Source organism: Pelmatolapia mariae, linkage group LG3_W, assembly GCF_036321145.2.
Source record: "Pelmatolapia mariae isolate MD_Pm_ZW linkage group LG3_W, Pm_UMD_F_2, whole genome shotgun sequence".
Lineage (NCBI taxonomy): Eukaryota > Metazoa > Chordata > Actinopteri > Cichliformes > Cichlidae > Pelmatolapia > Pelmatolapia mariae.
Genome location: NC_086229.1, coordinates 22,404,975 through 22,424,144, shown reverse-complemented (window position 1 = coordinate 22,424,144; position 19,170 = coordinate 22,404,975). Strand labels below are relative to the sequence as shown.

The 19,170-nt window shown below is 42.0% G+C and overlaps 1 protein-coding gene across 3 annotated transcripts in view; it reads left to right on the top strand.

Annotated features, from left to right (window-relative positions):
- Positions 1-18,888, top strand: part of LOC134624286 (uncharacterized) — a 64,636-nt gene extending 45,748 nt beyond the window's left edge. The window contains exons 1-7 of one of the 3 annotated variants that reach the window (XM_063469253.1): positions 4,461-4,753; positions 7,782-8,129; positions 15,140-15,472; positions 15,576-15,692; positions 15,991-16,314; positions 16,893-17,230; positions 17,303-18,888. In XM_063469253.1, the coding sequence (XP_063325323.1) occupies positions 4,723-4,753; positions 7,782-8,129; positions 15,140-15,472; positions 15,576-15,692; positions 15,991-16,314; positions 16,893-17,092 (1,353 nt within the window). In that variant the 5' untranslated portion in view covers positions 4,461-4,722 and the 3' untranslated portion in view covers positions 17,093-17,230; positions 17,303-18,888. Of the gene's footprint in view, positions 1-4,460; positions 4,754-7,781; positions 8,130-15,139; positions 15,473-15,575; positions 15,693-15,990; positions 16,315-16,892; positions 17,231-17,302 lie in introns of those variants that run through there. The other 2 variants (XM_063469254.1, XM_063469252.2) reach the window with 2 other exon arrangements.
- The last annotated feature ends 282 nt before the right edge of the window (positions 18,889-19,170 follow it).

The window sequence follows — 19,170 nt, the reverse complement described above, 5'->3', positions numbered from 1 at the left end:
TACAAACATCACTAATGTCACACAACTTTGCTGACATGTGGCCAACAGTAATGTTTTAATGTTCTTCGTTATTAAACATTTGCACATAAATAAGTGACATCATATTCAGGACTTACTCAGTTCACTCTTCCGCCGCTATGCTTCTGCCGTATTTTGCTGCAAAATTATCCACACCCACTGCCGCGCTATGAATTGTGGGATATATGGGATCACGAAGTGTGCACCGGACTGTCGCTACCCGATCCGACCACGCTTGATGTTTGGGGAAATCGACGGCGCATTTGAAGTACACTTCGAATTGGGACAGCCGTTGTCGCGTGGCGGTGACGTAATCGCACTTACAATGCGTACTTCAAGCGTGCATACCCTGAATTGGGACACAGCCATGGATTCTACTTTAAGTCCAGTTTCCTGGTGCTGGTGTTCAGATGTGGTGCAGCCCCCACCATCCGTCCTGTTTCCTGATCTGTCTGCATCGTGTCAGTACACCTGTCCTGGACTTTGTCTGATCAGCTGTTGTGCTTTCTGTTCCCATATTCCTCGTCTCTGTCTCACCATCTTTGGATTTTTTTTTTTTTATCCCTGTCTGGATCAATTATCAGCTTTAAACAAAGCTTTGGCTTTACCCCTCCTGTCGCGTTCCCCCCCCCCCCCCTTCATTTTAGTGCTCCAGTCACAATTGACTGGTCAGTTTTAACAACTCTTAAATTAGCATAACAAACATTTTTCACCACCAAATTCAGTTCAGTGGGTCATCAGTAGGTCGGTCAGTCAGTGGGAGGGGGGGCATTTCCTATGGTGGTTACTTTTGACCGGGAACACCACAGATGTAACACGGTTGATTAAAACACTCAAAATTCAGTGAAAGAGGTGCTCATCACTTTTATATGTTCAAGTGCATAGTGTGGAGGATGTCATAAGGCCTTGAGGCAATCGGATGTAAAACACAATATTTATGAGTGTTTTAAGTTGTAAATTGGTCAGATTCGACCTGAACATGACAGGAAGGTTACTCATCTTTCTTCTCTGGACTGTTGGACAGAGTCATGTGACCTGCACAGGGACTACACATGGAAATCAGCAGGGGGGTTGAAATCTGTCAGCTTTCCATCTGCTATTTTAGACTGGTTATTATCTATTAACACATAAAATAAAATCAGCTGGCTGACCTTTAATCTGATCCTTGTTGTTCTTCTTCTGTGGTGTTTGTGATGGAGCAGCTGCTCCTGATGTGTTTGATGAAGCTAGGGTTCCTGCTGCTTCAACAAAGTTTCAGTTTTTTAACAATTTAATAACAGCTCAAAATACATAAGATTCAAAACTCATGATGCAAAGAGCTGAATTTCTTTTTTTTAACATATAAAATTTTAGAAACTCATGAATTTAAGCTTGCTTACTTAGAAAGAAATAGACTGAAATAGTCCACAAATTAATAATAATAATAATAATAATAATAAACCTTTATTTATAAAGCACACTTAAAAACCAAGGGTATGCCAAGGTGCTTAACAAATAACATAGAGAATAGAAGGAAGATAATAGAAATAGGACCAAAGCAAGTACTAGGTATGCAAGCAGGTAGCTGTCACTGATACCTAGGAAGGCAACAGGTACAGAGCAAATAAGAAATTAAATGAGCATAAAAGTGCATAATATAAAATCATAAAAGAAATGTTAACTAGAGGGAAAGGCAAGATTGAATAAGTGGGTTTTTAGTCGTGATTTGAACAGTGCAATGGAATCAGATGCGCGGATGTCAAGAGGAAGGGTATTCCACAGTACCGGGGCAGCCAGAGCACAGGAACGGTCACTTCAGCCGAGACCTAGGTTGCATCAGAAGTAGTTGAGTGGCAGATCTAAGTGTTCTAGCAGGAGTGTGTGGTTTGAGAAGTTCACTAAGATAACTTGGCGCTAATTTATTAATAGTTTTGAATGTGAGGAGTAATATTTTAAATTGAATACGGTACTTTATGGGCAGCCAATGCAAGCTAGCTAGAACAGGAGTAATAGGGCAAAATTTCCTGGTGCCAGACAAGAGGCGGGCTGCTGCATTTTGGACTGTTTGCAGTCTAAGAAGAAGAGAAGAGGGAAGACCGTAGTACAAGGAGTTACAATAATCCAACCTGGAGGTCACAAAAGCGTGAATAAGCTTCTCCAGGTCCTCATACGGAACATAATGCCTAGCCTTAGAGATAAGGGGACCGGCGACCGTGGCTCAGGGGGTTGGGAAGGGCACCTGTAACCGGAAGGTCGCCGGTTCGATCCCCGGCCTCTCTGTCCTGGTCGTTGTGTCCTTGGGCAAGACACTTTACCCTACCGCCTACTGGTGTTGGCCAGAGGGGCCGATGGCGCGATATGGCAGCCTCGCTTCTGTCAGTCTGCCCCAGGGCAGCTGTGGCTACAACCGTAGCTTGCCTCCACCAGTGTATGAATGTGAGCGTGAATGAATAATGGCATTGTAAAGCGCTTTTCAAGGCACCCAAAGCGCTTTACATATATAAATCCAATGCATTATTATTATTATTATTATAAGGTGCAGTTGGTGGAAGCTAGATCTCACTACAGCAGACACTTGCTTATCGAGTTTGAGCGAGCTATCCAGCAGTACACCCAAGTTGCTGACATAGTCACAGGAAGAGCTAGCAAAGGAACCCAGGGCAGCACCAAGTTGGGCACGAGGGATTTTACTGTTGAACACTACAATCTCAGTCTTCTTATCATTTAATACAAGAGAATTACTCAGGAACCATTCTTTGACCTCCTGCATGCATTCTTGAAAGTAGTGTAGGGACACAGCAAGGTCGTCAGTAAGTTCAAAATAGATCTGTATGTCATCAGCGTAACAGTGCCTAGAGGGAGCAAATACAATGAGAAGAGAATAGGGCCTAAAACTGATCCTTGAGAGAGATACAGAAAATCACATAAAAATTATAAGTTGGTTTTTGTAATGGAAGATTTTGTGTGTGTGTGTGTGTGTGTGTGTGTGTGTGTGTGTGTGTGTTATTGTCATTTAAAGTGTTTATGTGCTCAGTTGTGACACTGTAATGTAAAACTTCACTGAACAGTCAACAACTAGCTGAACTTACTTTGACCTCGACAGTTGAAGAAAACAACTGCTTTTCTGTACGTTATGAGTTTCTTAAAGTCACTTGAAACTGCGACATCTGTTTTGAACATCCTGGGGTGAAGACCGCAGAGCCTGAGAAGAGGAAGTAAGTAGCTGATGTTATGGGAGGATAAATAGGTGCCGCCACGCCTCGAGAGCTCAGAGCTCGCATGAGTGTGTTAACCGTTTGTTTCCTCTCCCATGCACATGGTCATATAGGCGTTGGTTACAGCTAACCGTGTCTGCAGACTTTGTTAATCTAAATTTCACCACAGTTTATGTGTCAGTTCTTCTCAGACAGTCTGCAGGACAGTTTGGTCTGAAAGCTCCTCCTGTGTCCTCGAGGATCAGAGTGTAAAAAGAGAAGTTTTCTGCCAGTGAACAAACACCTGCTGAACTTTGATAAAAACCTGATAACGTTCCCCCTCTGAGATCTCCATCATCAGCAGGTAAACAGTGAGATCTGCTCTGAGCTGCTCTGTGAACACAGACCAGACTTTGTGCTTTAGACTGTTTGAACCTCCAGCATTCAAACAGTGGCGGATCTAGAAAATGTTACATGTGAGGGGCAGAAGAGGGGGATCAGGTCTATGCAGGATGGCACATACCTCTTCAGGGAAGTATGTGAAAACCCCCTATACACAAATGGAGTACATGTGTGTATAGTAACTGAAAACTCAATATGAGAAGAAGGGAAAGCAATACCAGAAACAGCACACAGTAGACATGCGAACTACCAAAATAAAATGTAACAGCAGCAGAGAACACCTGACATAAAATTAGTGCGCACAGGAGGGCAGGAAACCCGGAAACCCAGGGAATCAATGTAAAAGTAAAACTAAGAAACTCTGACAATAAAACTCAAACAGGAGATAAATCAAATACCAAACTCACAATGACACGAACTATGAACACTGTGCAGAAATACAGCAATCAAAGGCTTGTTTATTCACATAATTAACCATTAAGTAAACTGTGTTCAGTATAACCTGCATGTATACCAATAAACTACATTTAATTCGACCAGATTATGATAAATGTAACATTTTACAGTGTATATATGTAACAAAATACATGGAAAATTTACCTGCAATTAATTTAGTTAAAGTCAGAATTTTAGGCATGACCTTTTTGGGGGTCCAAACTCAAACTATGAAATAACACTTAGGACAGTTCATCATATTATTATACTAATACTTTTTCTTTTTATTTAATTATTTATTCGTTTTTATTATTTTACACACACACACACACACACACACACACACACACACACACACACAACATCATCATCATCATCATCATCATCATCTATACAGCTTCTAAACTTACTGTCAGTTTTGCGAAACTGAAACTGTAATAAGCTTCAGCTTCAGGTTACATTAATATAAACCCACGTGGATCAACCACGTGTTCCTGAAAGCAGCCCGCTGTCTGCAGTGTCTGTGCTCCCTACTGCTTCTCCTCACTTTCATGTTTAAAGTAGAGTTCTGCAGAAGGATTTTATTTTGAAGGCTCTGACAGGAAGTTGTGAGGTGTCTCTGTGTAACTTAAGAGGGGGAAACTTTGTTCAGTACGTCAGCGGTGCTGTGATCGAGCAGTGTGCGGAGAGGAAGATGCTGCTGTGGTTCGTGCTGCAGGTCCTCGGTAAGAAAGCACACACGCAGACTGACACACACGCGGTGTGTAACACGAGCTGACTGCATGAGGCCCCTCAGTGTAGTTACTGTGGTCCCTACATGCGGGCTTCATGCGGGGCGGGTCTCACAGTGACAGCTGAGCTCATCATCCTGATATCTGCTCGTTTAAGAAGTGCGTCAGTGCTCGTGTCCGTGTGATTCACGGCAGAAATAAAAGTAGTTTGTATAAAAACTAAAAGCTTGTCTCACATCATTAAAACCCCCGTTTACCATAGAAAGCACTTTAATGTGTCAAAAATGTTTTTTGTTCACAATAACAACACATGCACAATCATCTATGTTCAAGTTCACTTATTAATATAAAGTTAGAACAATCCAAAAACAACAAATAGACATTTTTCTTTTTTTTATTCAACACCAGATGTTACTCTGTGTGTTTATACATTGTTAATGCTTAGTCTCAGAATAACTTGTGTCCTGAATTGTGCCCCCTTATAGAAATCCCCCTGAACAGGTCCCCTCCCTGGTCCTCTGGTCACATGACTTACAGTAAGGTCCACAGTAGAGATCATCACCCCTGTTTTTGTTTTTCATACATCAGAATGTCTCACTGTGTCCTTCCTGTGACTGTTACTGTACAAACTGATATCTTTGTACATTTGGTGTTCATTTCATGTCAGGAGATAGAACAAATGTAAAAACTTTTATTTAATGGGGTTGAGAAAACTGTCATGAAAAATGTTTCATCTGCTTAATGAGAACTTCTTTCTTTTCTAAGCCCGACACATGAAAGCAAATCAAAATGCACGTTCCCTTTGGTTTAGTGCGCAAGTATTCACTGTTGTGATGTCGCCCCTGTTATATCCTGTCCACTCAGTTACAGTGGGGCAAAAAAGTATTTAGTCAGCCACCGATTGTGCAAGTTCCCCCACTTAAAATGATGACAGAGGTCAGTAATTCGCACCAGAGGTACACTTCAACTGTGAGAGACAGAATGTGAAAAAAAAAATCCATGAATACACATGGTAGGATTTGTAAAGAATTTATTCGTAAATCAGGGTGGCAAATAAGTATTTGGTCACCTCAAACATGGAAAATCTCTGGCTCTCACAGACCTGTAACGTCTTCTGTAAGACGCTTTTCTGTCCCCCACTCGTTACCTGTATGAATGGCACCTGTTTGAACTCATCATCTGTATAAAAGACACCTGTCCACAGCCTCAAACAGTCAGACTCCAAACTCCGCCATGGCCAAGACCAAAGAGCTCTCGAAGGACACCAGGAAAAGTATTGTAGACCTGCACCAGGCTGGGAAGAGTGAATCTACAATAGGCAAGCAGCTTGGTGTGAAAAAATCAACTGTGGGAACAATCATCAGAAAATGGAAGACATACAAGACCACTGATAATCTCCCACGATCTGGGGCTCCACGCAAGATCTCATCCCGTGGGGTCAAAATGATCATGAGAACGGTGAGCAAAGATCCCAGAACCACACGGGGGGACCTGGTGAATGACCTGCAGAGAGCTGGGACCAAAGTAACAAAGGTCACCATCAGTAACACACTAAAACGGCAGGGAATCAGATCCCGCAGTGCCAGACGTATTCCGCTGCTGAAGCCAGTGCATGTCCAGGCCCGTCTGAAGTTTGCCAGAGAGCACATGGATGATACAGCAGAGGATTGGGAGAATGTCATGTGGTCAGATGAAACCAAAGTAGAACTTTTTGGTATAAACTCAACTCGTCGTGTTTGGAGGACGAAGAATACTGAGTTGCATCCCAAGAACACCATACCTACTGTGAAGCATGGGGGTGGAAACATCATGCTATGGGGCTGTTTTTCTGCCAAGGGGACAGGACGACTGATCCGTGTTAAGGACGGAATGAATGGGGCCATGTATCGTGAGATTTTGAGCCAAAACCTCCTTCCATCAGTGAGAACTTTGAAGATGAAACGCGGCTGGGTCTTCTAACATGACAATGATCCAAAACACACCGCCCGGGCAACAAAGGAGTGGCTCCGTAAGAAGCATTTGAAAGTCCTGGAGTGGCCTAGCCAGTCTCCAGACCTCAACCCCATAGAAAATCTGTGGCGGGAGTTGAAAGTCCGTGTTGCTCGGCGACAGCCCCAAAACATCACTGCTCTCGAGAAGATCTGCATGGAGGAATGGGCCAAAATACCAGCTACTGTGTGTGCAAACCTGGTAAAGACCTATAGTAAACGTTTGGCCTCTGTTATTGCCAACAAAGGTTATGTTACAAAGTATTGAGTTGTATTTTTGTTATTGACTAAATACTTATTTGCCACCCTGATTTACGAATAAATTCTTTACAAATCCTACCATGTGAATTCATGGATTTTTTTTTTCACATTCTGTCTCTCACAGTTGACGTGTACCTCTGGTGCAAATTACTGACCTCTGTCATCATTTTAAGTGGGGGAACTTGCACAATCGGTGGCTGACTAAATACTTTTTTGCCCCACTGTACCTGTGTGTGTGTGTGTGTGTGTGTGTTGTTTTTATGGTTAAAAATTAAATAAATAAATTTCTTTTATACATGTCCCTATGATTAATTGAAGGGAGTAAATTTACAAAAAAGAATATTTAAAAACATTTGATCAAATGTCTTTTAAATTTCTTTTTAATCAAAAATGCATTTATATACACAATGTATGCAAAATGAAAAAAAAACCCAAAAAATACATCCTTCTTCAAATTAGATGACGCCTTTTCTTTAATAATGCTTGTTTATTAACACATTCTTCGTTTGCAGATTACAGTCAAGGACATATTAGTAAAAAAGTCACTGCAGATTAAAAGCACTTCATTCGTAACAGAGATGGTTTTTTTTTTTTTGATGTTTTTTAAGCATCCTTTCAGTTAGTTTTTGTTGGATGGGAAGAATCCATGTTTGAGTACTTAGCAGAAAACGTGGCTTCTGAAACCACTTTTCCAACGATGAGAACCACTCGAAAAATCCACAGCATACAAGTGATTGGTATTTTTTGTTGTGTGTGCTTGTGTCTCCTTCCAGTTTCCCAGCATGCCCTGGCTGTGGTGATGGAGGTGTATGAGGGGGCAAAGTCTGTCCTGCTGCCCTGTGAGTACGTAGGTCTTATACTTACGAACCCCACACTGCTGTGGACTCGCAATGATCTCGAACCCAAATCTGTCCACGTGAGACGAGAGGAAACAAATGATGTAACAGGACAAAACCAGCATTACATCGGGCGCACATCAATGAGGCCTGATGCTCTGGACACTTTAGACTTCAGCCTCACTCTGAGAAAACCCCAAATGACTGATAGCGGCAACTACACCTGCTCCATCCTAAATGAAAGGGCAGAACTGAAACTGACCGACGTACAGCTGCATGTCAAAGGTAAGAAACACTAGACTTGTAGTCAAGACAGGGGCGGATCTAGAAGGGTGGCATGGGGTGGCAAGTGCCACCCTAAAATGATCCCTTGCCACCCCAAGTGCCACCCCAGTTTTGCATATGACAGTGTTGTTTATTAAAATAAGACAGCATTAACAGTTTGAGCGTAGTTACAGTCAACAGTGAATATAAATGCTAAAACTGAATATATTGCATAGTGTTCCCTCCCTCCACTATTAACAAATGGTTCAGCCCATAGCAGGACCGGCATTTTTCTTGTTTTCAGTAGCAAGCGATGCTTATGATTGTGCCAGAGCACATTTTGAACAACACCATGGGAATTTCGGATTTTACACAGGTGGTTGGATGTTACACTCTGGAAATGGAAGGAAGGTGAGTGTTGTTAACCCTCTGGGGTCCACGGACACGCTGCACCTCCAAATCACATGATTAGTTTAAGCTGACAAAGCAACAAGCTGCAGCTACGCTGAGTCTCTATTTCAGCCCACATTGAAAGTTTGGACTTAAAAGTTTTTAAATTTTAATTACAGGCCAGTAAATCCAGAGTTGTGATAATATATATAAGCCACGCTTTTTTCTAAATACTGTCGTCACGTTTTTGTGTGTGTGGGTTTTAAGCGTTTTCAGCGCGAAAACAGTAAAGAAAGGGAAAAAAGCCACCTCTTTCCTATCGGTGGAAAAATATACTATGTCGACCAAAAAAAAAAAAGTCAACACGTAGGATTTGGTTGTTTAGGAAGAGGGAAAAGTTTTGGGAGTGACGGTCACGGCAGCGAACGAGCGAGCGAGTGAGAGAGAGAGAGAGAGAGTTTTTAGATGTGAGAGATTTGTGACGTTTAGTGTGGAGTGTATACTTAGTGTGTTGTGTTGTCTTGTGTAGCTGTTCTGTTGTGTAGTCGTTTTGTTTTGTGTGTCAGTGAGGGCACTAATGAATGTCACAAAGGCACATTTGCTACGTAAACACTGTCACTAAGTAGAAAACCAGCGGAGTGATACACCTCCTGTTGTCAGGCCTGCAGGTTTATCCCTGTGCTGTTCTCCTCTGTCTTTTGGTTTTTTTACTGGCACACATCATTTGTGGGGCATCTTATTGCGAAACCTGATTGTTCTCTCATTTTAGTTTTAGTAGTATTTTTAAATGGTTGTGCAAAATGAAAAAAACTGCAGGTGTATTGGCTGCATTTTTAGACAAATAGTTGTATATGTTTACAAAATGTACAATTTATATTTACTCAACATGTCTGCGGGTTTTTTTACAGTAAAAAATACTACTATGATTTTAAGTTCTTTGTGTGATTTCAGATCAGTAATACTAATGCAGTATGTCAGTGAAAAAAACAACTAAATTCAGTTGAGCTGAAAAGAATGATCCCAAACAAGGCAAGAGGAAAAAAATAAAATGAAACAATTTGAGGGTGAAATACAAACGTAAACTCAAAAGGAGTCAAAAATGGTCGGTTGTATTTCAGACCTGAGTGGGTTAATTCAACAAATCATGAAAAATTAGGTTTAAATTTTTGTTCATGACAGTGCAGATTTCTGACATTTTGTGTAATTTAAGCTGTAACAATGTGATTGTTTTCTAACAAAAAACAGTGTGAAATTTAAGTTAGACTTGTATTTGTAAATGAACCGCCCCATGTTGTGTAGCTTTCTGGGTTTTATACTTATTGGGCTACATATTTATTTATTATACAGGCTGTACAGTACATAGCATCAGAACTCACGTTTTATGTAACTAAAGTGTTTAATTATTGCACGCTACAGGCAATAATTAAGTTATAGACTATATTTATATGAAAAACGTGTATGCTTACTGCATTTGAATCATTTTAACCATATGTAACCACCTGCATATGTGTTTGGGGGGGGGCTTTGATTTTGCCACCCCATTTGATTTCTTTGCCACCCTCATGCCACCCTAAGAAAATTTCTCTAGATCCGCCCCTGAGTCAAGACCGCCTAATCCGAGACCAAGACAAGACCAAGACAATAGGGTATCGAGACCAAGACAAGACCAAGACCAAGTTGAGACGAGACCAAGACCGAGACAAAAAAAGTCTTTAAACTGCAGCCAGACGCTGCTTCGTTTACGGGTCTCAGGCATATTTATGTGTTTTTGCTTTCGCACAGCCCTCCTCACCGCTGTCTACTGTCTCACTCACTTACTGAGAGGACAGACGCATGCTCCACTTGACTGTCGCGTCTCTTACCCTCTCTGTTTTTCACATAATGATATTATCCTATATCATCGCATGTGATTGGCCGCAATATGGAGGGATTGGAGCACGCTGAGCCACTGTGTGAGAGCTGAGCAGCGAAAGGAAATTAAGTGAGGGTAGAAATGACTGAAAGATTACAAGGCTCTGTTTTGAGTTTTGTTCAAAAAAGAATGACTTCATATTGGAAAAAAAAAAATATCACATATGCAGGACACCTTAAACTAGTTTTTTAATTAAGCATTAATTAATCATCATAGACCTGCACTACACCCTTTTTTTATTCTACCAAAGTCCACTATTTAGATTCAGAAAAGTTTATATAATTATTTACCCTTGTTGTGCAAACAAGCCTGCATAACTTAATAAATATAGAATTTGAAAAGTAACAAATGGTATCTAAAAAGTTACACTAGGCACTAGATACATGTTCTGATGAGTTTTGGCAAACAACCATTTGACTAACATGTGTGTCTCACCTGCTCTTGTTCCATCTCTGTTCTGTCCTCATTCTCCTCTCTCTCCCTCTCTGTTCCTCTCTCTCCCTCTCTGTTCCTCTCTCTCCCTCTCTGTTCCTCTCTCTCCCTCTTTGTGCTGACAATCAAGCCAAACACCAACATCATCAAATATACAGTTGAAACCAGATATTTACATACTCTTCAGATAAAAACACAAACACTTTTTAATTGTAACATCAAATCAGACTAAATGTTTATTTTTTTAGACTGATAAATATAAAAAACACATTTGTTAAATTTAAGAGTAAAGAGAGAAATTGTTTGTATTTCTTAATTGCAAATGGCACCAAATTGTATTCAAAATTGAGCCACACTTATGGAGCTCCACAATTCTTTTCCTGGTGTTTTGGTTGACATCTCTTGATTTTCCCATTTCAAAGAAAAAGGCTCTGTGTTTTGCCTTATATGCATCCACAGCTGTGCCACCAATTTACTCACATGGACTCTACTAACCTATCAGAAGCTTCTTCAGCTCAGAATGGAATCGTCTGGAGTTTTCTTATTAATTAACAATAAACTTAGTGTATATGTACTCCTAAATGTGATGAAAGTGATTAAAATAGACAGCTCCCTCTTTTTATTCTGACATTTAACTAATTCAAAAGATATTTCAACATTTATTTATCTAAAACAAAACAAGTTTACTCTAAATTGATGTTTAACAGTAAAAAAAAGTTTATGTTTTCTCCCTAAAGTGTGTATAAATATCTGCTTTCAGCTGTGAATATACTGCTGTGTATTGAAATTTCTCTTGTTTTCCATAGGAATATACTGAACAACATACAAAGCATAATATATAAAATAACATCTACCTGAGTTTTTTCTTTGAAAGAAGCTCCTTATGTCCATTGTTGTGTTCATCAGTACATAACTGAAACCGATTTAGAGAGTTTGTTTAGCCGTGGAGGGTAACAACTGAAAATATGAAATGTAAGCTAAGACTCTCTAAAAAATCAGCATTGTTGTTCGGCTTTTTATTTATCCATTTGTTGATTCACTCGAAGAGCAAGTAACGCAACCAAGTGATCAGTTTGATATCAAGCTTTTGTGATGCACCGTCATATTTACATTATTTGTACAGTACGAATGATTTGCTTTGGTACCTGGTCAAACTTAAGCTCTCCTCTGTCTGCAGAAAACTCGCAGGCAGCAGCTTCTCCCCCCTCGCTCACATGGGTGCTGTACTCAGTCGCCTAGTGCCTGAGCTCGGATCATACCAAAATTAGGGTGAATTTACGACGGTCCGCTCTGTGCTTCGTGTGTTGTTTTTGTTTTATACAGTTGTCAGTCAGGCATCTAACTAATAAATTACACTCCAAAACACCCCATGCTTCTGAAAAAATGACCCGGGCTTAAGCCCAGTAATGCATCCATAATGTGAGTGTGGAGGTAGAGTGTAGTAAGAGGGTGTTATACAATGTATAATTTCTCTTATACATGAGAAATTAGCGACGCTCCCTTAATGGCCTCATCTTGTGGCACATCTGGAGGAAAGGCAGCTAATTTTGAATGTTGTGGATCCAAAACTTGGCACTGCCTCCATCTATGATGGCCCAGGAGCTCCGTTTCTGGGTAGATGACCTGCACATACCTGCATCAGGCCGCCGCATCAACAACATGTTGGGAGTGATCGAATCAAAATCAGCTACGTTTGAGGGGACATAACCAGGGGCTTGGAGTTGACGATGCCCTCTACTTTGCTGAGTATGGTCCTAAAGACTTCTTCAGTGACATGCTACGAGCTGGTGTAGAGCTGATTTGATGGAGCAAATCTCCCGTTCCCATGAACCACCGTGTGGAGCGTATGGAGGGTTGAAATGGAGATGCTGGCTGGCCAACTGTTTTCAGAGCAGGGCCGAGATGCGATCCTTGCCATGACGATGAACAATGTGGTGTGGTATACACCAGGTGCTGCCATGTGTACTGTGTATGTACCACATGTAGTGAAATGTATATAAAATTTGAATAGACACTGAGGAGTGGAGGCCTACTGTAGGAGAGCTTTGGCTGGACCCTGCAGAGTCCAACCAAGTCGTATCTTAAGTACAGCTGGTCCTCTTCATGGATCCAGATGTGCAGGCTCCACTGGAGTCAGGAAATGTGGGTAATCAGAGCCAATCAACAACAGTGGTTGAGCTTGATGGAACAGCCCATATGACCAATCATGATTGTGTATGGTAAATGGCTTTAAATAGTGCTTTACACTACATTCACCCATTCACATGGCAAGCTACATTGTAGCCACAGCTGCCCTGGGGCGCACTGACAGAGGCTGCCGGACACTGGCGCCACTGGGCCCTCTGACCACCACCAGTAGACAAACATGGGTTTAGTATCTTGCCCAAGGAGGGAGCCTGGGATCGAACCACTGACCTTCTGATTAGTGGCTGTCCTGCTCTGCTACAGTGTATGTCTCTATCTTTACAGGGAGTGCAGAATTATTAGGCAAGTTGTATTTTTGAGGAATAATTTTATCATTGAACAACAACCATGTTCTCAATGAACCCAAAAAACTCATTAATATCAAAGCTGAATGTTTGTGGAAGTAGTTTTTAGTTTGTTTTTAGTTTTAGCTATTTTAGGGGGATATCTGTGTGTGCAGGTGACTATTACTGTGCATAATTATTAGGCAACTTAACAAAAAACAAATATATACCCATTTCAATTATTTATTTTTACCAGTGAAACCAATATAACATCTCCACATTCACAAATATACATTTCTGACATTCAAAAACAAAACAAAAACAAATCAGCGACCAATATAGCCACCTTTCTTTGCAAGGACACTCAAAAGCCTGCCATCCATGGATCCTGTCAGTGTTTTGATCTGTTCACCATCAACATTGCGTGCAGCAGCAACCACAGCCTCCCAGACACTGTTCAGAGAGGTGTACTGTTTTCCCTCCTTGTAAATCTCACATTTGATGATGGACCACAGGTTCTCAATGGGGTTCAGATCAGGTGAACAAGGAGGCCATGTCATTAGTTTTTCTTCTTTTATACCCTTTCTTGCCAGCCACGCTGTGGAGTACTTGGACGCGTGTGATGGAGCATTGTCCTGCATGAAAATCATGTTTTTCTTGAAGGATGCAGACTTCTTCCTGTACCACTGCTTGAAGAAGGTGTCTTCCAGAAACTGGCAGTAGGACTGGGAGTTGAGCTTGACTCCATCCTCAACCCGAAAAGGCCCCACAAGCTCATCTTTGATGATACCAGCCCAAACCAGTACTCCACCTCCACCTTGCTGGCGTCTGAGTCGGACTGGAGCTCTCTGCCCTTTACCAATCCAGCCACGGGCCCATCCATCTGGCCCATCAAGACTCACTCTCATTTCATCAGTCCATAAAACCTTAGAAAAATCAGTCTTGAGATATTTCTTGGCCCAGTCTTGACGTTTCAGCTTGTGTGTCTTGTTCAGTGGTGGTCGTCTTTCAGCCTTTCTTACCTTGGCCATGTCTCTGAGTATTGCACACCTTGTGCTTTTGGGCACTCCAGTGATGTTGCAGCTCTGAAATATGGCCAAACTGGTGGCAAGTGGCATCTTGGCAGCTGCACGCTTGACTTTTCTCAGTTCATGGGCAGTTATTTTGCACCTTGGTTTTTCCACACGCTTCTTGCGACCCTGTTGACTATTTTGAATGAAACGCTTGATTGTTCGATGATCACGCTTCAGAAGCTTTGCAATTTTAAGACTGCTGCATCCCTCTGCAAGATATCTCACTATTTTTGACTTTTCTGAGCCTGTCAAGTCCTTCTTTTGACCCATTTTGCCAAAGGAAAGGAAGTTGCCTAATAATTATGCACACCTGATATAGGGTGTTGATGTCATTAGACCACACCCCTTCTCATTACAGAGATGCACATCACCTAATATGCTTAATTGGTAGTAGGCTTTCGAGCCTATACAGCTTGGAGTAAGACAACATGCATGAAGAGGATGATGTGGACAAAATACTCATTTGCCTAATAATTCTGCACTCCCTGCATTTACACACATGTTCTGTTGCTTGTTAGTGATTACTAAAGGTAGCACTGTGAAGACTATTTGTATGGATTTTATAGTGTCCAATTTAGTTACCATTTTAAACAAAAAGAGAGAATCATGATATTTATATATTATTAATATGTATTTTTACTGGTAGCAGAGTCAGAGTTCAGTAACATAGATGCTCAGATCAGAGCACATCAGTTCTGTCTTTACCATGAGCATGGCTGCTGCTGCTTCTGATATTATGGTTCATTTTCCTCATAGATCAGCAGGTTGAGGTGAAGGTGGAGGAAGGGTCAGACTCTGTCATCCTGCCCTGCAAAACAAAACCTGACCTGCCTGAAAAGGCCACAGTGGAGTGGACTCGCCCCGACCGAGAACTCACTATGGTCCATTTGTATGTAAACAGAAGTGACCGTCCTAAAAAATTAGACAACCTTTACTGTGGTCGCGCAAAGATGAACAAAGACCTGCTGAGAACTGGAGACCTCAGTCTGACCCTGGAATACCCCACAGAGAGAGACAGTGGAGGATACATCTGCACCATCTACAGGGACAAAGACATCCTGAGACAGAAAGTAGTGCTGCAGGTCAAAGGTCAGTGTTGTAGATAAACAACAGAGGTCAGTGGTAAGAATTATAATTCAAAAGTCATATCTTTCTTTTCTTTTTTTCTTTACCTTTGTTTATTTCTCCACAGAACAATTTCCAGCTTGGGCAGCAGCTGTTCTGGTCCTCCTGGTTCTCCTTCTTCTCCTGATTCTTGTTGTTGTTTCTGGAGGTCTTTTATTTCATTTCCGGCACTATTTCATGCCAGGTGAGCTTCAGATGTTCAGAGCAGACACATGAGATCTTCATGGTTTCTGTGCTGATGTGTGTGAGACATGGCCGACTGTGGAGGCTCAGTCTGTCTGTTCTTCTGCTCTTCATCCAACATGTCTGCAGCACTTTACAGGACGCTGCAGACTAGTTACCAAAGAACGAGTCAGGAACACATCAGGAACAAACTGAGACACAATCTGACTGAGACTAGAAGACAAGGAGGGGACAGGGAGGTCATGTGACCATCAAAGCTGTTAATGATGTCATCATGTTGTGGTTTGTTGTCCTCTCAGGTTACCAGATTAAGGTGGATTCAGGGGTGGAGTCTGTCCTGCTGCCCTGCAAAACCACAGTTTGCCTGACTGAAGACACCAAAGTTGAGTGGACAAATATTAGTGGGAAGGTCCACGTGTACCAAAACGGCTCAGACCGTCCTGAAGAACAGAACAGTTGTTATCGAGACCGCACGAAAATGAAGAAAAATCTGCTGAAACCTGGAGACCTCAGTCTGACCCTGAAACACCCCACAGACAAAGACTCAAACACCTACACCTGCACCGTCTACAGCAGGGAGGGAAGCATCCTGATGAGGAAACAAGTGGTGCTCCATGTCAGAGGTCAGCCTCATCACGATGATGGGTTCGTTAGCAGTGAGGCAGCTATGTCAGTTAAAGTATCAGTAGAAACTTTTTTTAATCATTTATAATCAATCATAATTTAATCACAATAACTAAAACACGCTTCATGCAGAACTATTAAAATCCCCACAAATTTCCTTCATTCTTCATGTGTAACATTTCAGGACCTCTGTCGTCAACCAAAACATCTACAAGGTATTATTTTAGTCACTTCTATGACCAAAAAGCAGGATGGCAGCTCCCCATTGATGGGGAGTAGTAATAGTAGTAGTAGTAGTCTTTAAAAGTAAAATAGGAAACAACCAGCCTCTACTTTCAAGATTAGGCTTAAAACTTTCCTTACTGATAACACTGGATCAGGTGACCTTGAATCCCTCCTTCGTCCTGGTTGTGGGGGATTTCATCTGATGCGCTTAGAACCTTTCCACTTGTTTCACTCCCACTGGAATCAGTCAAACATGTTTTCACTATAAGTATTTCACTTCATCTGATGAAAGACGATGTGCTCAGTGTTGCTGCTGTCTGTTCGGCTCATGCTATGTTTGTTGTTCTCTCAGTCCTGCACGTGGAGGTCGAATCAGGGTTGGAGTCTGTCCAGCTGCCCTGCAAAACTACAGCTCATCTGCCTGAAAATTGTAAAGTGGAGTGGATGGTGATGAAGATGAGGTCCTGGGCCGTCCTGAGGTCCACGTGTATCAGAACGGCTCTGAGCAGCCTGAACAACAGAACAAGGTTTACAGAGACCGAACGAAGATGAATGAAGACCTGCTGAAAACTGGGGACCTCAGTCTGACCCTGAAACACCCCACAGATGGAGACAGTGGGAGATACAGCTGTGTGGTCAGAAGGAAGGGAAACATCCACAGAGGCAAAACTGTGCTGCTGAAAATCAAAGGTTTGTTGGTTTGTTTGTTTGTTTGTTTGTTTTTGTTTTTCCCTGTCTGACTGTCTTGTGTCTCCTCTGCAGGGAGAGTTCAGGTCCAGGATCAAACAGGGGACGTCAGGAACAGAAGCAGCTCCATTGATCCGACTCCTCTGATGGCTGATCAATCAGTTTGATCTGTGTGTTCTTTGATTATTGATCAGTGATGTCAGAGTGGAGTCAGTGTGATGTTGTTGTTGTGTGTTTGAGACTTTTAGTGTCCATGAAGGTCTCTGCTGCCGTAGATCCTCTGAACTGTGACAGAGGTCTCACTCTGGAGGAAACTCTCAGCACTTTCCAGCAGCTCCTCCATCATGGAGGACGTTCCCTCACTGTAACAGGTGGAGGAGAGAGGAGAGGAAGCACAGGTGGATCCTCAGAGGAAGAGGAGCGTTCCTACAAACCACATGATCACATGACCAGAGGGGCGTGGCCTTCAGTGGTAGTAATAAAGGAACAGTCCACATGTTCCACTTTGAAGGCTCATCTCCAACAAAGCAGACCTGTGATCACTTTGACTCAGTATGATGATTGGTGGATCGTTTGTAAGGATGGGAACTGATGAGAATTTCGTGATTCAAATTCCTTATCGATTCTCATTGGCTCCACTTTGAGACTCACCACCATCTCAAAGCAGCTTATCAAAGACATTACATTCATGCATATTAAACACATGCTGTGGGCCAAATGTTTGTGCATGTCGGAGGTGTTTCCCATCTTTGTTGTGATGAGTGTTTACTCAAAAAAAGTAAATTAAAAACATTATTACAATTAATACACAGAAGACTTTTCTTGAAAGTAACGCAGTACGTTACTTCATTACTCTAAGGTAAAACAGCAACAGTCTGGGTTTTCCTCCTTTGACACAGAAACTAAAACTGAAATCAGCTCATCATAGCGAGAGTGCAAGAACTGATAAGGTCCAATTGGACTACTGGGACTCTCGATTCACATCCCTAAGCATTTGTAGGGATGGGGTGGGGGAACTGTGTAGGCCCCACAGAGTGGTACTTTACCTTTAGTGTGCCATTAGACTGGACTCCTGTCAGCTCCAACTGCATGTTTATAGGTGCTTTTTCCATTTCAGTTACGGAGCAGTTCAAAACTAGCCATGAGAAGATCAACAGGATGATATGAAACAACAAGGCAAAGGAGAGTTATTTGTCATGATCCTGGGTCAGATCCAGTGTTCTCTGTTTTCTTGTGTTTCTGTATCGTGTTGAGTTCAATTGTTATTCTAGGAGTTATTCTATGGTTCATAAGTTGTTCAGTTTAGTTTATTGGATTTCCCCTCGTGTCTTTACCCTCTGTGTCTGCTTCTGTGTATTAGAGTTCTGGTGCCTTGTTTACACTCCTTGTGTTTTATTCCATGTTTCTCCAGCCCCTCATGTCTGTGCTCTCCCTCATGCTCCTCAGTGTTCTCTCTCCCCCTCCAGTCTGCGTCTCTGTGTATTTCCTGTTTTACTTTGAAGGTCTGTGTCTTACCTTAGTGTATTCTGCTTTGCTTCCTTGTCTCGTCGTGCCCAATCAGTTCCAGCTGTGTTGGCACTTGTTGCACATTTCCTCATGTTCCTGTCTGTGTATTTATAGTGTGTGTCATCTCGTGCTTGTTGCTGGTTCGTCTGTCACCACCTTATGAATAAAACTCACTTGCATCTCAGCCGTGCCTGCATCTTGGGTCCTAACTCTCAACCTCCATGACATTATTAGAAGAAAAGAACGGTGACAGCAGAGGCTGATCCCTATCAGTCCAACGAATGGTCACTTTATTTTCAGGATTTAGGGTTAGGGTTACCATTTACTCAAAGCATGTTTGTAGGGCAGTGCTCACATTCAGACACTGTCAGACTCGAAGCCATGGCTCTGTGGTACATGCACACATCTCTGCCATTCAAAGATTTTTTGTATAGAGC